This window comes from Aplysia californica, unplaced genomic scaffold, assembly GCF_000002075.1.
Source record: "Aplysia californica isolate F4 #8 unplaced genomic scaffold, AplCal3.0 scaffold00160, whole genome shotgun sequence".
In the NCBI taxonomy this organism is placed as follows: domain Eukaryota; kingdom Metazoa; phylum Mollusca; class Gastropoda; order Aplysiida; family Aplysiidae; genus Aplysia; species Aplysia californica.
Window position 1 is genome coordinate 103,469 of NW_004797430.1, and position 18,975 is coordinate 122,443.

Here is an 18,975-nt window from a genome sequence, read left to right on the forward strand (position 1 = left end):
CACACACACACGAACACACACACACACACACACACACACACACACATACACACTCGTATACAAGCGGAAAGGCAAGCTCGCACACGCGCAGTAATAGATAGTTAAAACATGACATAGGTCGGCAGTCTTTCAAAGTGCTTATTTTTACACCATGAAATACATTAATTAGTCACTTTTAAGGACAAGTGGGCTAACCCAGATTTCGGGATTTTCAGAAATCTTAACCTACACCAAAAGTGGGCATTACCCTATCTATAGGGCGTGTGGATTATATTTGGCCGACCATGGAATTGATTTAGTGCTTAAGACATGCATACTTCTCTTACGAAATATTCTCCAAGATATGCAAATATGAGAAGACCCTGCTGAGGAAGGACAAGGAATGGATGAAATCCATTTTTGAACCCCCCCCCCCTCCCCCATTCTGGAATCAAATAATCAAGGGAGTTCTGTCAATGATGTGGTCGTTCTGTAAATGTGTGTGGTGGGCGGGTGCTCTGGTGTGGTTTGCTTCTTCTTTCCTTATCTCCCCTTCTTCTTTTTATGTTTGTTACTCTGTTGTAGCACCTCTAATCTTTTGGCGCTCATATTATGACCTTATGCAGTTGCGAGCGCCGCAAAACCTCTACTAAAAATAAATACGAAAAAGACACGTTTCAAAAGTAACATACTTTGAGATCCAGATGCGAAGGTCGGAAGTCGAGTTTGATTCTGACGTCCTCATATTTTGGTCACTTCCACTATTCAGCGTAGGGTCGTCTTCAACGAGCACAAAATCACTGAAACTTTTAGTACCAAGCGAAACGAACACTTTAACTTTTTTTTTAAATTCAAGGGTGTATGGATATTTGTAGACTTCAAGTGAGCTGCCCGTGACCAAGTCTTGGAGATTGCTGTACCTGCTTTGTTTGTTGGTACTAACGTCTTGAATTGTTTCAGCAACAGTGGATGGAGTATTGTGTCTGTGCATTGCTGAGGTATTGCTCCTGCTGCCTTGGTTCGAACTAACAATATCACGGGCGTTGTGTCTAGTGGCTTCAGACGTGTCACCTCTGTTGTTCGATGCAGTATCACGAAAGCCACGTCTGTATTCTGTGGTAGCATCACGCATGCCACGTCTGTTGTCTCTCGTGGCATCACGCATGTCACGTCTATTATGTTTTGTAATACCATGCATATCACGTCTATAGTCTCTTGCAGAATCACGCACGTCACGTGTTTTGATTGTAGTATCACTGACACCATGAACAAAATGTCTATTGTCCCTTGCAATTTCATGCGTGCCACGTGCATTGTCTCTTGCAGTATCATGCATGTCACGTCTGTTCTCTCTTGTAGTATCACGCATGCTACGTCTGTTGTCTCTAGTAGTATCACGCATGTTACGTCTGCTGTATCTTTCAGAGTCAAGAACATCACGATTGTTGTCTCTTGCAGTAACACAAATATCACGTCTGCCATCTGAAGCACCATCACACACATTGCGTCTGTTGTCTCTTGCATCATCACGCATGGCACGTCTGCTGTCTCCTGTAGCGTCACTTATGTCACGTCTGCTGTCTGTCATAGCATCACGCGTGTCACGCCTGTTGTCTCTTGTAGTATCGTGCATGTCACGTCTCTTGTCTGCCGTAAAATCATGCATGTCACGCCTGTTGTCTCTTGCAGTTTCACTCTTGTCACGTCTGTTGTTTGTCATTGCATCATGCATGTCACGCCTGTTGTCTCTTGTAGTATCGTACATGTCATGTCTGTTGTCTGTCGTAAATTCTTGCATGTCACGTCTGTTGTCTCTTGTAGTATCACTTGTATCAAGCATGTCACGTCTGTTAACTATTGTAGTATCACGCATATCACGTCTGTTAACTATTGCAGCATCCCGCGTGTCACCACGTGTGCTTTCTTCTGTAGCGTCACGAATGTCGCGTCTGTTGTCTGCATCAAACATGCTATGCCTGTTGTCTGTTGTAGAATCGTTAGTATCAAACATTCCACGCCTGTTTCCTCTCGTACCATCACGAGTGTCACGTCTGTTGTCTCTTGAAGGATAATGCATGTCACGTTGGTCGTCTGTCGTAGTGTCATCTATGACACGTCTGTTGTATGTAATTGAATCACGCACGTCTCGTCTGTTGTCTCGTGTAGCATCACTCAAGTCATCACGTCTATTGTCTCGTGTAGCACCACGCAAGTCATCACGTCTATTGTCTCGTGTAGCACCATGCAAGTCATCACGTCTATTGTCTCGTGTAGCACCACGCAAGTCATCACGTCTATTGTCTCGTGTAGCACCACGCAAGTCATCACGTCTATTGTCTCTTGTAGCATCACGCAAGTCATCACGTCTATTGTCTCTTGTAGTATCACGCAAGTCATCACGTCTATTGTTTCGTTCAATATCACGCAAGTCATCACGTCTATTGTTTTGTTCAGTATCACGCACGTCACGCCTCTTGTCTCTTACGGTTTCATCTACGTCACGTCTCTTGTCCCTCGTATCATCACGCATGTCACGTCTAGTGTCTCTGTTTTCATCTCGCACGTCACGCCTGTTGTCTCGTATGGTATCACGTGTGTCACGGCCGTAAAGTCTGGTAGAATCAGACTCCTCACGTCTCTCGTCGCGGGTTAACAAAAACATTCCGTGTCTGAGGTTTCTCGTCATGCCAGACATGTCTCGTTTTCCCTGTCTAATATCATCCGACATGTCACGTCTGTTATCCCTCGTCCCCTTAAACATGTCACGTGTGTCGTCCCTCCTTCCTTCAAACCTGTCACGTTTGTTGTCCCTCCTCCCCTCAAACATGTCACGTCTGTTATCCCTCGTCCCCTCAAACATGTCACGAGTGTTGCCCCTCAACCCCTCAAACATGTCACGTCTCATTACAGAAGAAGCTTGCAACGAGTCACGCTGGCTGTCTCGGCGTCTTACTGACGCCCCAAGTCTGTTAACTATTGTCAGTTTAAACGCTTTCCGCAAGTTGCCTCTGTTTACCTCGCTAACATCAAGCCTGCTGTCCCTATTTATCTCGTTCGTATCAAGCCTGTTGTCTTTGTTTATTTCGTTTATGTCACGCCTGTTTTCCCTGATTTTATCGTTGCCACGTCTGGTGTCTCTGTTTACTTCGTTCAGTTGGCACTTGTTGTTTCTAATCTCGTCCATATCACACCTGTTGTCTCTGATCTTGTTCATGTCACGACTGTTTTCTCTGATCTCGTTTATGTCCCGTTTCTTGTCTCTTTTCATTTCGTTTATATCACGCCTGTTTTCTCTGTTTATTTCCTTTTCTAAACGTCTGTTGTTTCGTTTCTCGTTCTTGTCAATCCTGCTGGCTCTGTTTATCTCGTTCAATTCACGCCTATTGTCCCTGTTAACCTCGATCATGTCACGCCTGTTGTCTCTATTCATCTCATTTGTGTCACGCCTATTGCCTCCGTTTACCTCTTTCATATCACGCACCTTGTCTCTGTTCTCGATCACGTCACGTCTGCTGTCTCTAGTGACCTTGATCTTTTCACGCCTATTGTCTCTGTTGACTTCGTTCATACCATGCCAGCTGTCTCTGCTGTCCACCATCATGTCACGTCTGTTGTCTCTGATCTCATCTCTGTTTACCATGTTCACTTCATGTCTGTTGACTCTAACCTCGTTGGTGTCACGCCTGTTGTCTCTGTTAACCTCGTTCATGTGACGCCTGTTGTCTCTGATCTCGCTCCGGTCACGCCTGTAGTTTCTGAGCTCGTCCATGTCACGCCTGTTGTCTCTGTTAATCTCGTTCATGTCACGTCTGTTGTCTCTGATCTCATCTCTGCTTACCCTGTTCACTTTATGTCTGTCGTCTCTGATCTCGTTCAAGTCACGACTGTTTTCTCTGCTTATCTCATTCAGGTCATGCCTGTTGTCCCTGTTACCGATCATCACACGCATGTTGTCTCGGATTTCGTCTCTATTTACTTTGTTCACTTCACGTCTGTTGCTTTTGATCTCGTCCATATCACGACTGTTGTCTCTGCTGATCTCATTCATGTCACGCCTGTTGTCTCTGCTTATCTCGTCCAAGTCCCGCCTGTTGCGCATGATCTCTTTCATTTCAAATCTGTTGTCTCTGTTCCTGGTCATGTCACGTCTGCTGTCTCTGATCTCATCTCTGCTTATCCTGTTCACTTCATGTCTGTCATCTCTGATCTCGTTCAAGTCACGACTGTCGTCTCTGTTAACCTTGTTCATGTCACGCCTGTTGTCTCTGATCTCGCTCAGGTCACGCCTGTAGTTTCTGAGCTCGTCCATGTCACGCCTGTTGTCTCTGTTAACCTTGTTCATCTCATGAGTGTCGTCTCTGATTTCGTCTCTGTTCACCTTGTTCACTTCATGTCTGCTGTCTCTGATCTCGTTCAAGTCATGACCCTCGTCTCTGCTTATCTCCTTCATGTCACGTCTGTTGCTCCTGATCTCGTTCTTATCAAGCCTGTTGTCTCTGCTCGCGATCATGTCACGTCTGTTGTCTCTGATCTCATCTCTGCTTACCCTATTCACTTCATGTCTGTTGACTCTAAGGTCGTTTGGGTCACGCCTGTTGTCTCTGTTAACCTCCTTTATCTCACGCATGTTGTCTCTGATTTCGTCTCTGTTTACCTCGCTCACTTCACGTCTGTAGTTTCTGATCTCGTCCATGTCACGCCTGTTGTCTGTGTTTATCCCATTCATGTCACGCCTGTTGTCTCTCTTCCCGATCATGTCACGTCTGCTGTCTCTGCTGGGCACCATCACTTCACGTCTGTTGTCTCTGATCTCATCTCTGCTTACCCTGTTCACTTCATGTCTGTCATCTCTGATCTCGTTTGTGTCATGCCTGTCATCTCTGCTTACCTCATTCACGTGACGCCTGTTGTCTCTAATCTCGCTCAGGTCACACCTGTAGTTTCTGAGCTCTTTCATGTCACGCCTGTTGTCTCTGTAGATTTCATCCATGTCCCGCCTGTTGTCTCTAATCTCGTCTCTGTTTAGCTTGTTCACTTCATGTCTGTTGTCTCTTCTTATCTCATCCATATCACGCCTGCTGTCTCTGTTGGTCTCGATCGTGTCACGTCTGCTGTATCTGGTCTCATCCCCGTTGAACTTTTTCACTTTACGTCTGTTGTCTCTGATCTCGTTCATGTCACGCCTGTTGTTTTTGATCTCGTCCACGTCACGGCTGTCGGCTCTGTTTATCTCATTCATGTCAAGCCTGTTATCCCTGTTTATCGCGTCCATCGTGCGTCTGTTGTTAACCAGATCACGTCTGTTATCCCTACTGGTGTCAAACAAACTATGCCTATTATTTCTACTCTCAACTGAATCATGTCTATTGTCCCTAGTCTCAACTGAATCATTTGTGCTATCCGAAGTCCCAACTAAATCACGTCTGCTGTCTCGGGAGGTATCAACCGAATCACGTCTGTTATTTTTATTTTCAACAAAATCATGTCTGTTGTTCCTGGTGTCAATCAAATAGCGTCTATTTTCCCGAGTGGTGTCAATCGAATCATGCTGGTCAGTCTTATATTCTATTGTATCGCGCTTGTTATTCCTATACTCAACCGAATCACGTCTATTTTCTCTACTTTCAAAAGAATCACGTTTGTTATCTCTAGTCCCAACATGGTTATGTCTATTTTCCCTAAATGCGTCGACCGAATCACTTCTGCTATCCCTAGATCTGTCAGTCAAATCAGATCTGTAATTCCAAGATGTGTAGCTTTTCCCTGTGTCTTGTGAAACGCCTTTTCTAAATTCATCTGCGATTGACCTACGAGTGGTTTCTTGTTCAAACTTTAGGCTAAGATCTCTTGAGTAGCTATGGCGGACGTCCAGTATGGGTGAGAGAAATGTTTGTGATGACGTCAGCGTTTCCACTGATCTTGCCGACGTCAGCGGGTTCTCTCCAATAGACGTCGCAGCCTTAACCTGTCAAGACGTATTCATATAATAATAAGTAATAATAAATAGCATTAAAATTTGTATAGTGCATACCCCAGCTCAACAGCAAGCTCTATGTGCTTTACACTGTATTATTATTATCACCCCAGCAGACCATAGAACACTCGGAAACATTCTTAGCTTACCGTGAAGCATTATGAACCATATTCGTATTTCTTATTGTAAATTAAAGTCTTTTTATACCCCCCCCCCCAACCTATACAACCTTTGGACCGTGCTTCTCAGATATTCTTACTCTTAGTCTTAGTCACCCAATTTGAAAAGTGATCAATTTGTAGTCTGATGGTTGGATGGCGGACTCTAAACTGTACAGTAGCGGGTTCAAACCCTATTCTGTGCACAACGTTGTGTCGTTGTTGAAGATACTTTACACAAATATTCCTCTCTTCACCCTGGTGAAAACGGGTATCCAACTGAGGCAGGAAAAGATCAGCAGTAGCTTGTGTTAATATTTGAGAGTCCGTAAAATTGAAGCTTGTTCTGAAAACTATCTAACAAGCTAAAAAAGGGTTGGAATGTTGAAGAGTTAGCCTGGGCAATAATAAATAGTGAACTGCACGGAGCCTACTAACGAACGAAGGCATCGAGGTGAAATCAGGCGTTCGTCAGAATAATGAAACCAAAGAAATCGGCATTTTCCCGTAGTTTTGGCAATTTTGATGGAATTTTTGTTTTTCGTTCAACACTCGTTTTGGTATTTGTATAATCTATTAAGTTAAATAGGAATGGAAGTTGAAGGGGAATTTGTGTTGTCCGAACATTGTAGGACAAAACTGGTTTCGTACAAATTTGGAATAGCCTTGTGTATTCTAATAGTTTACCCACAATATATCATTTTTAGAAAGTGACAAATCGACGGTAAAAATATCTACATGTATTTCATATTATACTGAGTCAAAGAACTTTGACTATAAATCTTCATGAAAAGTTAGTAGTAATCCAAACCCGCTGACCACCGTGTTTCTGCGTTATGAAACCACAATGATAATATGGGACTTTTGCTCCTCTTGCATAATTACTCTGCTGGAATAAGGCGGTTTTATCATCATAGCAATACTATGCTCATTATAAAAGCTATGTTATATTATTCTGTTTTTTTTAAACCACAGACTTAAATTCTAATACCCAAGACTGTCACCTTTGATGTAATAATTTAGATTCACTATGGAGCGCACCATTTTGCTCAATATAAAAACTAAAGGAGGGACAAGGAGGGAAAGGCTGCGAACGCGCTCGACTATAACGAGATTGGAGCATTCCCTTCATTTGGGTGTCTATGGTGTCTCTGAAGTTTGTTTTTTTTAGAGAGCAGATATCTGCCGCCATGACAGTGCACGGTCTAAGATATCATAATTCAAGTCTGATTACGTTGCATCGTGGAAAATCGGGCGCTTGTCAAATTGATGCAGTGATGCAGTCGAAGAAACCAGCATAATATTCCCGACCGTTGGCCAATTTTTAAAATATTGTTTTTGGCTGAACACACTTTATGACTATTTGGAAACACAATCATTTCTGTATTTCTGTATGGGATTTACTGAAAAGTGCTGACCAAAATCACAAAAGAATAAATTTGCATTTTCCAAGGACGCTCAAGTTTTGCAAGTAACAAAACTTTGGCGACCATTTTCTCGTTAATGTTATGTCAGACACCAGGCAACCCTCACCTCCTTCAACTGCAAATATCTCGAGTTCTATTCAAGATCAATGGGTTGGGCCTATATTTTTTCAACAAAAGTAAGACAGATAAACACGCTTTAAGAACAATATACAATAACTGCCTATGCACAAAGATTGACGAGCGCCTGATTCAAGCAGGCTGCCACATGACCTATGGCTCTGACTCACGGCTAGGGCAGCTCTGTGCTGTGCTGTGACGCGAGGCACGTGCTGGGAGGTGGCCAGGGCGTGGTGTGAGCGCGCGCCATGCATGAGGACCAGGAAGGAGGACACGAGGAGAAAGAAGGAGGTTGTCTTCCTCATGGCTGTGGAGGTAGAGGTGGAGATGGGTACAGGTTTTGTTCTCAGTTAACATGTTTAAAGGCGGGTGTCGTTGTCAAATGACTTTACAGAAGTATTTAAAAAGAGATGATGAAAAACGACCCCCCCCCCCACCACCAAGCCTCACCCCCAAGCCTCCCCCCAAGAGAGTGACATTGTCAATGTTGTCAAACGACTCCGCTAAAACGTTATTTAATTAATTTTTAGAGAGAAGAAAACGTGGACATTAATTACACTGTTCAGTTGACCAAGGTGTATACAAATCACACAGAGTTAGATAAACCACCTTGTTTCCCCTATTGGTTTTTTTTATAGTAAAGGGTTTTACGGCGCTCTCAACTGCATAAGGTCATATGAGCGCCAAGGGGTGGGTGTCAACAGAGATGTCTTTACAGGGAATCAGACTTAGACTGCTCACCTCTCTAGCTTCAACAGCACAAGGTCTGCTTCGACTATCAAGGCACCCCAAAATAGCAGGTCACAAGAGAGTGACAAACATACAAAAAAAGTAGAGGAAAATGACAATAGTAAGGATCGGGAAAGAAAAAGCAGCAGTTCCCTGTTGTAGATCAGGAACAGTTATGAGCGTGACATGAGTCAGCCCATTTACCATTCTACTACGCTTGAACGAGAAATGTTCCCCCTTTGGGAATGGCCTAAAGACACTTCAGTCAGAGGCACTGCCCCAGTGGGTCCTTATTGTTTTTAGTATATAATACAGGCTTAATGCACACTTCCAACACACTTAGGTTATCTAAGAGGTGAGACCCTCAGCTCGAAATGAATGCGCTCATCCAATAGGATGGGGTAAAATAGTTAGAGAGTCTTGAAAATCCCAGAGACTATTCTACTCGTAGTTGAGGAACGCACTGCTGCTATGTGACTACAGCCGTTTCTGAAAATAAAATGGTAGAGCTATGCATGAATCGATATATACAAGCAAACTAATAGATTAAAACAGACAGCAGTAATAGGGCTCTCGTGGTTTAGAGTTTACGGTGTTCGCCTCTCATCCAATAGGTCCCGGGTTCGAAACCTGAAAGCTTCTCTTCTTCTTCTATCCCGTGGTTGGGGCAATTGGAAAACCAGCTCTCGCCATCTATTTTTGTCCTCTGCTCTCCTCAGATTGTCGCCCATTGTCTTTCCTGTCCACTCTGTAATTTTGTCCTCCCATCTCCTTCTCTGCCTTCTTCTCTTTCTCTTTCATTGTACGGTTCCTTGTAGGATTGTTTTGGCAAGTCCTTTGGATCTTGTGACATGCCCATACCATTTTAGTTTTCGTCTCTTCACTGTGGTCAGTAGATCTTCATATTGCCCCACTGCGTTGGTGATTCTCTTTCGTACTTCAGCATTTGAAACGTGGTCTTTGTACGAGATGTCAAGGAGTCTGCGGTAACATCTCATCTCTGTGGTCTGAATCTTTTTCTCTAATTCTGCTGTTAGTGTCCACGACTCGCAGGCGTATAAAAATATTGAGATGACCAGTGAGCGCATTAGTCTAATTTTTTAGCTGTGCGTGATGTTTCTTTACCCCCAAATAGGCTACAGCTTTGACAGCGCAGCTGTTGTTTGCGCGATTCTGGAGAGAATTTCTGACCTTGAGCCTTCATCTGAGACGATAGATCCGACGTATTTGAATCTGTTGACGGTCTCAAGTTTCTCGCCCCTGACTTTGATGTCCGCTTTGATGCCATTGGTGTTATTGGTCATTAGCTTGGTTTTCTCGGCACTGATCTCCATGCCGTAGGCTGCTGAGGTTGTGTCCAGCCGCTCCACTAGTGTGGCGAGCTCCTGTTCTTTTCCTGCTAATCCATCGATATCATCGGCAAAACGCAAGTTAGTGATTGTCCTGCCTCCAATACTGATTGTTCCATTGTGGTCTTCCAGAGTGTCAGTCATGATTCGTTTTAGGAAGATGTTGAAGAGAGTGGGAGAGAGCAAACACCCTTGCCTCACCCCAACCGTTGTCCTGAACCAATCCCCCATGCCGCTGTTAAGGTAGACTGCGCTGGAGGCCTTGTCGTATAGTTGTTGTATGACGTTGATCAGGTTGGCGTTGATGTTATATTTCCTCGTGGTTGCCCATAAGGCTACATGCCAGACCCTGTCGAAGGCCTTTTTAAAATCCACAAAGATATGGTATAGGTTTTGTTGGTGGTGGAGGTACCTCTCGCACAGTATTCTGAGGTTGAAGATCTGTTGTGTTGCGCCCTGCTCTAAAGCCTGCCTTCTCTTCGGCAATGATCTTCTCTGCCGGTGGTTTCAATCTGTTCAGCATTATCTTTAACATAACCTTATTGGGGTGGCTTATTAGACTGATGGTGCGATAAATCTGACATAGTTTCAGGTTACCTTTCTTGGGGAGTGTAATCACTAGTGACTGTGTCCATGGTGTTGGCCACTCTCCTGTCTGCCAGATCTTGTTGCAGATGACAGTCAGAGCGTTTATCATGTCCTTTCCCCCTGCCTGTATCAATCTCCTGGGATGTTGTCCACTCCTGCTGATTTCCCCTTCTTCAGTGCTTTAACTGCTGCTTCAACTTCTTCTCGAAGGATTGGGTGTTTATCGATGTTGGTTGCTGGGGGAACGTTTAGAATCTCGGGGTTTCCCGTGGCTTTGTAGTTGTACAATTCAGAGCAGTATTCTGTCCATCTTTTCAAAATGTCTTGTTCCTCTGTTTTCATGTGGTGAGTCTTGGGCAGAGAAGCTTGGCGGTGCCCATCCCTCTCCAAGCTCTTAACCGTAGGCCGATGTCCACGAACATGATGTGGGTAGCTCCCGATGGCATACACTTGACCGTTGAGCTCAGCTTAGAACCCTTCCGCTCTGACCGTTGGGTCCGTCATGGGACCTGACAGCAACGGAACATAATTTTGTCTTTAAAATATTCTCCTTCCACCTCCTTTCCCAGTTCTCTAACAATGTTCTATCGTCCGCTTTCATTTTCAATTTTTAATTCCTACCTAACTGAAAATGTTTAATGTGTCCAGTGCCGTCATAGATCTATTACTGCAGAGAGGCTTGATTTAATATGACCTTATGCAGTTGCGAGCGCCATAAAAAAAAGATAGCTTCAAAAGATGAAAACTGACTTTTGATGTATTCCCCCAGTACTCTTTCTACGGTACAAAAAAGTAAGTAGCGTGAACAAACACGACAAACTATGATTTAACTCACTTTCTTTCTCCAGCACTCCAAACACTGTGGAAGAGAGAAAAAAAAGAAAAAAAAAAAAGAGTAGAATGCCGTATTCGAAAGTACTGTCCTCTACTGGTGTATATCAATCCTACGTCAGAACACGAGTAGTTTAAGTTAAATAATAATAAGGCTTTCAAAAAACTGTTTAGAGACCGGCAGGGACGGGCTGAGACTTTGGAGGAAATAGTTCGTTCGAGTTCGGCGTATTTATACATATTCCAGGGCCGAGCCAAGTTGTCAATGGAGGCGTTTGTTGGACAGGCGACGGATTCCCCATCTGTCACACGTCATTGAACAGGCTTGACTGGCCCCCCACGCACGGGACGGGAACTTCTGAATAGCATTTTTCCCCGCCAATCTTGTCTGATGAATGAAATCAGTGGAACTTAATTACAACTGGAATGGGTATCGATACCACTGTAAACAGATTCCGATTACTACGTTTTTGGATTGGTTATGCTCAAAAACTGTATACTTCAAAATGGTACACTGCTTCGTTTGAGAGAAAAGAAACCCAAAGCAAAAAAGAAACAACAACAATAAAACAACATCAATGACGACGACGACGGCGACGATGACGACGACAACGACGACAACGACAACAATAAGAAAAGGAGCAGCAACAATAATAACAATAAGAACAACAGCAGCAGCAGCAGCAAGAACAACAACGTCCTAAAAATGGTTCTGATGAGTTCTATATTAAACCATTTTTATCCTATTTAAAAAAAATTATAACATATCTTGTATACAAAGAGTAGGAACAGAGATTCTTCCAACAGGGGTTCTATATCAGAAACGTAAAAAAGAAAATAAAGTGAAAAAAATCTCTGTCACATTGTTTTTTAGAATGCTTTTTAAAAAGAAGATGATGGTTGTGTGGTCCAGAACACTCATTACGGGGGTCTGTAAGGCGTTTCCCTGTCACACAAAGGGGAACCGAGTTCGATTCCTATGCGGTTAGGATTTTTATCGAGTATCTCGGTGGGTCTTTTTTCTACTGGGAAATTGTATCCCTCTCAACTCGGGTTGACCTTGACAGACATGGTTGGAAATCCGTTCTCTAAATGATCTATATTGTGTTGAGGGGGGGGGATCTTCAAAATTCGTCCGATTTCTTTCTTCACAGAAGTCATAGCACAAGATTAGAGGAGGTTGTGTCCTCCCCCCCCCCTCTCCTTTGCCTGCGAATTTGAAAAGAAATAAACAAATAAAACGACCCACAACTCACAAACTCTTTACACAAACAGCCAAGTTTCAATGATGCCTCCATTAAAGTTTCAAACTAAGGTCGTCTGCACTGTCGTCCAGCATTGTACCAACTGAGGTAACGATAAACACACATCTGAGCTTTTAAAATCGAAACGTATGAAAAGTTATCTGAGTGCTGTATATCAGCTTCTTGAAGTTTTGACTTGTTTTGTACATTTGTACTACTGAGACGTACGACAATAAAATATAAAAAAAAGAATGTACACTACGTTGTGGTTCTCTCCGCTTTTGGAAATCCTTTACAAATGTTTCAAAAATACCAGTGGCGAAGTCTAAACAAAAAAGTGTTTTTTAAAACATATTTCTGGGGTTAATTTATCTTGTATACATAGAGTAGAAGCAGAAATTGTTGTGAAAGTAGGCTACTTTGGTAACATTCTTAGAATACGTTAAAATAATCTTTCCCGTATGACATCAAAGAGACTCACGTGCAGTCCGATGGAGAGTGGACTACCGTGTTGAGCGTACTAGGTCAAGTAAGTACAGAATGGAAAAGGGATGGGGAGAGCTATATTAACTTTTACTAGAACTTTGATTTGAAGTACGAAACAAAGCGTTTTAGTCAGCGCTGATGGAGCCATCTACAAAAAAGCAGAACGGTTTAAAAAAAATAGACGACTGTCTTTTGGTAAGCTATCTTGATTATATCCCGTCTTGAATTTGCGCAGTTATAACATCATAGATATCGATGCATCAGGATGTAGTATTCAGCACACTCGATACTTCTCCGGGTTGCTGTCGCAGAAAAAGAAGTGCCTCGTCTCGACTCGCTCTGCGGATCATTGTACCCGTTTGGGATAATTCCCCAAAAATGTTCCTATTTTGGCCTCGTCTGTAATGTGATCAGTGGCTTTGACATGAAGCTTGCCGTGAAATAGCCACCCTTTTCCGCTTAGGGCAATTTGGAATACGTTCACTTCTCTTTACAACTTTAATTCTGCCCCAAGATACCCTCCACAGCATGCTCTGTATCTGAACATATTTTCCACCCACCTCGCCCTTAGGGAGACAAAAGGAACACCCCAAAAAGGAAGACAAAGCGTAGGCTTTTTAGGGAAGACGAAAGCAGTTTCCCAGTTTCCCCGTACATGTAGTTTTGTGCAGGTTAAAGTTAAAGCACGTGCGACTCGAGTCTCTTTTGTATCAGAGCATCAGTCAGAACTCGTTCAACTGGGAACGACGCTGACGGACACTTTTCGTTTCTCAAATCATTTGGGTGGACCTTAAGCTCAGTGGGTAGGACTTCGGTGGCTTGGAAAGTTTTAAAGGTTTTTCGTCTACTTCGCTCCCTCCGATCGGGGATTATTTTCAAATTAGGAGGTCCCGCCTCTTGAATTTATCGTTGTTGAAAACGCAGCTGAACACATAAAATCATAAAAACCAGCCACTAGAACATGTCTGAAACGTGTTCATAGGGGTAAACAGTCGTTAATTGGGCTCAGCAATTTCCTTATTTGAGCTACGACTTTCCAAAAGCCAATAGCTTCCTTTATTACATATATTCATCATATATCAGCTGACCAGAAAAAGGTTGTTCAAAGAAATGTTAATAACTTTCTTGTTTATGACTGAATTGACATTAAAATTGACAAAATAGAACATACGTCGAGACTATGTTTTTCCACCAAAAAAAATGCTGTTAAGAAACGGAAAGATGATAAATCGGTTAGCCCATGTACAGCGTCCTTTTTCAATTTAGATGTATCAGCAAACGAAATCCCTCAGATCGACCTGTTCATGATTTGCTCAGGAAAACGGAATAGATATCTGTAAAGTACATAATTTTCCAAACGAAAAGTCCATTTTGTAATGGGCGGCAAATTTTGAACGTTTTTAGTTCATAGAAAATAAGAATTGAATTCTAAACGCTGAGTAACACACAGTAGACAGCCTGTAAAAAAGGCGCACTCGAGAAGAGGTTAAGGCGGTCCGTCATTCGGTGAACTCTAGGCGATACCTAATCCCCCCCCCCCCTCCCATATCCTGCCGCTGTTTACTGCTAAGAATCCCAAAGTCATTGGACCCCGGGTACCAGCGACTGTGGAAAAGCGATTTAGGTTTTTGCAACTACAAGTAGAAGACATGAGCTCGATTCCAAAATGGACGGATATTTATGAAGTATTTCTGTCAAATGTGACATTGCATCCTGTCCTTATAATTTATTATCCCCACTAAATTTTCATCAGACCTGAAGGCTGTTAAGCAAGACAATATCGACCAGACTCTGTTTAAAAACGTGAGCCTCCACAAACTTGTCAAATTTGGAACGTATTATTTATATAAAACCACCACAGTGTCACATGTGACATTTTGTCGGACTGGTTATCCAATAATTAAACAGCAGCAAATTCAAATACAAAGAGTTTACAACAAAGTCTTTAAATTTTTTTTTAGAAACGTACACTTTTATTCAACGGAACTGGTCTCTATAGTCTATAGTACATATTATGGGAAAAAACACAATAATTATTTTGTTTCTACAATTAGCATGCATGCCTAATTGTAGGAACAAACACATTATTGTGTTCTATCACATGTGTTAGAATTTGATGGGTCTTTCTGAACGGCTAAACTCTATCCATACCGAAACGTGTTATGAAACGCTGGACGTTTCTTTATTACATTGTCCTTCTGCAGTTTTGTGTATATTATGTGGTCGGTCGTTACATTTTAAAGAATTGGTTACAATCTCTTTAATTTTGTGCATGCCTAATTATAAAAAACCAACACATTATTGTGTCTTAACACAGGTGCATGCATTTTATGTTTCACTGCACGGCTAAGCTGTATTCAAAGCTAAAACATGTGTTACAGAAAGCTTGAAGCATCTTTATTACTTTGTCCCCGTATTATTTGGAGTAACTTGTGTAGTCGGTCGTTACACCTTTGGTATTGGTCATAATCTTGTAGCTTTTGTGCATGCTAAATTGTAGGAACAAGCACATGTGTTCGCATTTTATGCGTTTCTCTGCATGGCTAAACTCTATCCGAAGCTAAATGAGTTATAATAAGCTGGAAGTATCCTTATTGCTTAGTCCATCTTACTGTTTTGAGAAATGTGTGCTGTCGGTCGTTACATTTTTGGTATTGGTTATAATTCTTAATATTTTATGCACGCCTAGTTGTTGGAACAAACGCATTATTGTGTATTATCATATATTGTACCTTTGTTACTTTGCCCTCCTTCAATTTTGAGTAACTTGGGGGTCGGTCGTTACACTTTAAGCATTGGTTATAAACTGTAAAATAGGAACCAACACATTATTATGTTTTAACACATTATGTTCTGGCATTTTATAGGTTTCTGTGCACCGTCAAACTCAATGAAAACTAAACGTGATATAAACGGGCTGGCAGTATCTTTATTACTTTGTTCTCCTACAATTTTAGTAACTTGGGCGATGGTTTGTAAAAACGTTTGTATAGGTTATAATCTTTTAGTTTTAGTGCGAGCCTTATTGTAAAAACCAACAAATTATTATGTCTCAACACAGGTTCTGGCATTTTTTTTTACATTTCACTAAAAAGCTGGAAGTATCTTTATTACTTTGTCCTCTTACTGTTTTCAGTAATTTGTGAGGTCAGTCGTTATACTTTTGGTAATGGTCATATTTTTTTCAATTTTGTGCATGCCTAACTCTAGGAACAAACACATTGTTGTGTATTATCACATGTGCTAGCATTTCATAGTTTTTTTTAATTCACGGGTAAACTCTATCCATACCGAAATGTGTTATAAAACGCTGGAAGTATCTTTATTACATTGTCCTTCTACTGTTTTGAGTAGCTTATGTGGTCGGTCGTTACACTTTTAGTATTGGTTATCATCTCTTAAATTTTGTACATGCCAGATAATAAAAACCAACACATTATTGTGTTTTAACACAGGTGCAGGAATTTTATAGGTTTCTCTGCTCGACGAAACTCTATCCAAATCTAAATATGTAATAAAATGCTGGCAGAATCTTTATCACATTGTCTTCCTACTGTTTTGAGTAACTCTCACTAATCCCCTGCCCCAGTATGAAAATAAAAACAAAAATAAAAGCAATGCTGTAGTTCATTAACTGATTTCTGAACAGTATGTATTAGGAGCTTGAAGGGATGACGAAAGGAACAAAAAGATAACTCCTTCATATAGAAGATCATCTTGCTAAATTTTTAGCTCCTACAAAAATCGACCTCAGTTACCAGTTTGACTTCCCAGCTCACGGGTTTTTCTTTTTTTCTCTCGGGACAGGGGGGTTGGGGACATTCTTTTTTAGTGGAAGGGAGTTATGCGGCGCTGACATTATTATTATGCCAGGCGCATACCAGTATTAATCACGTATTACTTTCTGCCGTTTACCAATAAATACTTATTTGTAGTGAGGTGAACTATGAAAATAACGAAGAATACATTTTCCAATAATACAACACCCAACCTACCGGGTTCTGGAATCAAACCCATAACTGTTAAAAGAAAAAGTCCGACATCTTTCTTATAATATTTTGGGATTGTTTCAATATTGGTACAAGTCTAGTTCAGACACTCCAGAGCAAATACGCAAATACACTGTGTACGATACAAATACAAGATAATGCAGTTATCCTCTTGGCCCAGAGGTTAAGGTGTTGGCCTCTCATTCAATAGGTTCCGGGTTCGAATCCAGATAACGACGGAAAATTTTCTTTTCTAAAATTTTCTACTTTCACATCTGTTCCTGCTCTCTTACAATATTATGTCGTCTGGTTTAGTCACCACTTTCTGCCCCCACCTCCTCACCTCCTTTGCTCCCTCCTCTTGGCCCCTGACTTTTTCTGCAGCCTTTCTACTGCTACTCCTTGGCTCCTGTCTCTCAGCCACACTCCTGATCACATGGTAGGAAAAATCTACACATAGCCTTCTCGGACAATGGCGAACAATTTCGGAGGTCCCGTGTGCAAGTTGCGCACGTTAAAGACCTCTTGGAGGTCCATAATCGATAAGAGTAGGCTTCGGGCGCCACTCACGCAAAATTTAAAATGTCCTACCAACTGAAAATGTTTAATGTGTTCCGCGCACTTATATGACCCCAAGCAGTAAAATACTTACAAAAAAAATTTAAAATAAAATAAAAACAACAATGTTGAGGAGAAAAATGGTCGTCACCTTAGACAGGTGGTCTTTTTGGACAGTGTCTTTATGATTTTTAAAAATGAAAAGAAAGTAATGGGGAGTGGTCGTTTGTACGGCGATGTTCTTGGACAGGTGGTCGTCAGTGCAGATTCAATGTGATAATGCAATCAGATTGTTTTATTACATAGATAAAATAAGAAGAGTAAAACAATATTTTTAATGAAGTAATAACCCTCCCCCCCCCAAAAAAAACACAACAACAACCAAAAAACAACAACAACAACCCATGAATGTTGTAGAAGAGGATGACCAATTTTCTTCAAGGGAAATAACAACAAATACTAGTAAGAATCAAAATTTTTGAGTTGGTGCCCTCTCTTTGATCATTACCCTCTTACGTGCTGAGCTTATAATTTTCAGACTGACTTGCAATTCCCCTTCTTTTCCTTCCAAAGAGGTGCAGGTGGGGGTGGTGGTGGTGGTGGTGGTGGTGGTGGTGGTGGTAGGGGTGGTAGTAGTCGAAATAGAAGGGAATTGCGAGTAAGTCTGGATGTTAATATGAAATTGAGTGAGCAGATGGTAATGCTAGGAGACACCAGGGTTGACATACACAAACAAACAGCGTCTAAGCAGCAGTTAAGTTGAACCCATTGCTACAATATTCAAGCAAACTATCGTAAATCATGTTATCTGTTTTATACGTGAAAACTAGAAATGTGCATTGTTAACGCGAAAGTTTCAAATGGCCCGAGTCCCAGTTTCATGTGTTTTTGTGATTCACTGTTAGTCTTTCTTCTGGGGGTAGGGGTCCGATGTTGTGTTCTTGGGTAAGGCGCACTACACGAATTTCCCATTAATTGGCTCGATACTTTTGGAGACGGATGTTAAAATCGGAGGTCCAGCCTCTTTGTGTTGATAGGGGCAATAAACCTATACCATTTCCCCATTTACAGTTTGAGGAATGTGTAGTGACTTACATGAGACTGAGAGAATGAATGGACGATGATGGCGATTTGGATGATTGTGACAAGAAGACAAGAATGAGGTCATGGAGGATAATAAATTGTTAAAATAATAATAATAATAATAAACATAAAAATAATAATAATAATAATAATAATAATAATAATAATAATAATAGTAATGAACGAATGAAAGAAATAATGGCTAATTAATCGAAACTTACATTTTCACTCGTTAGATTAAAAAGAACAGTTATATGGTACATATGTCCGTTTTCTAGGTTTTCTCTTTTCTATGTGGTTTTTTTAAAAAAAATATATTTTTTTTTTGGATGGGTTTTCTTTTAGCCTGTCGGCCCATTCTTACTCTCTACGCATGGTTTTGTTTTCTTCTTCTTCGCTTCCTCCTCCCCCTTCTCCTCCTACTCCTGCTGGAAATCTTCTGTTTTTGTTCGTTCGTTCATTC

General features: G+C 41.6%; 1 protein-coding gene across 1 annotated transcript in view; it reads right to left on the reverse strand.

Annotated features, from left to right (window-relative positions):
* LOC101854325 (zinc finger CCCH domain-containing protein 13-like) overlaps positions 1-7,570 on the reverse strand; it is a 15,280-nt gene extending 7,710 nt beyond the window's left edge. The window contains exon 1 of the mRNA XM_013082123.1: positions 672-7,570. Coding sequence (XP_012937577.1) covers positions 672-5,251 — 4,580 coding nt within the window. The 5' untranslated portion in view covers positions 5,252-7,570. The remainder of the gene's footprint in view (positions 1-671) is intronic.
* Between the last annotated feature and the right edge of the window lie 11,405 nt (positions 7,571-18,975).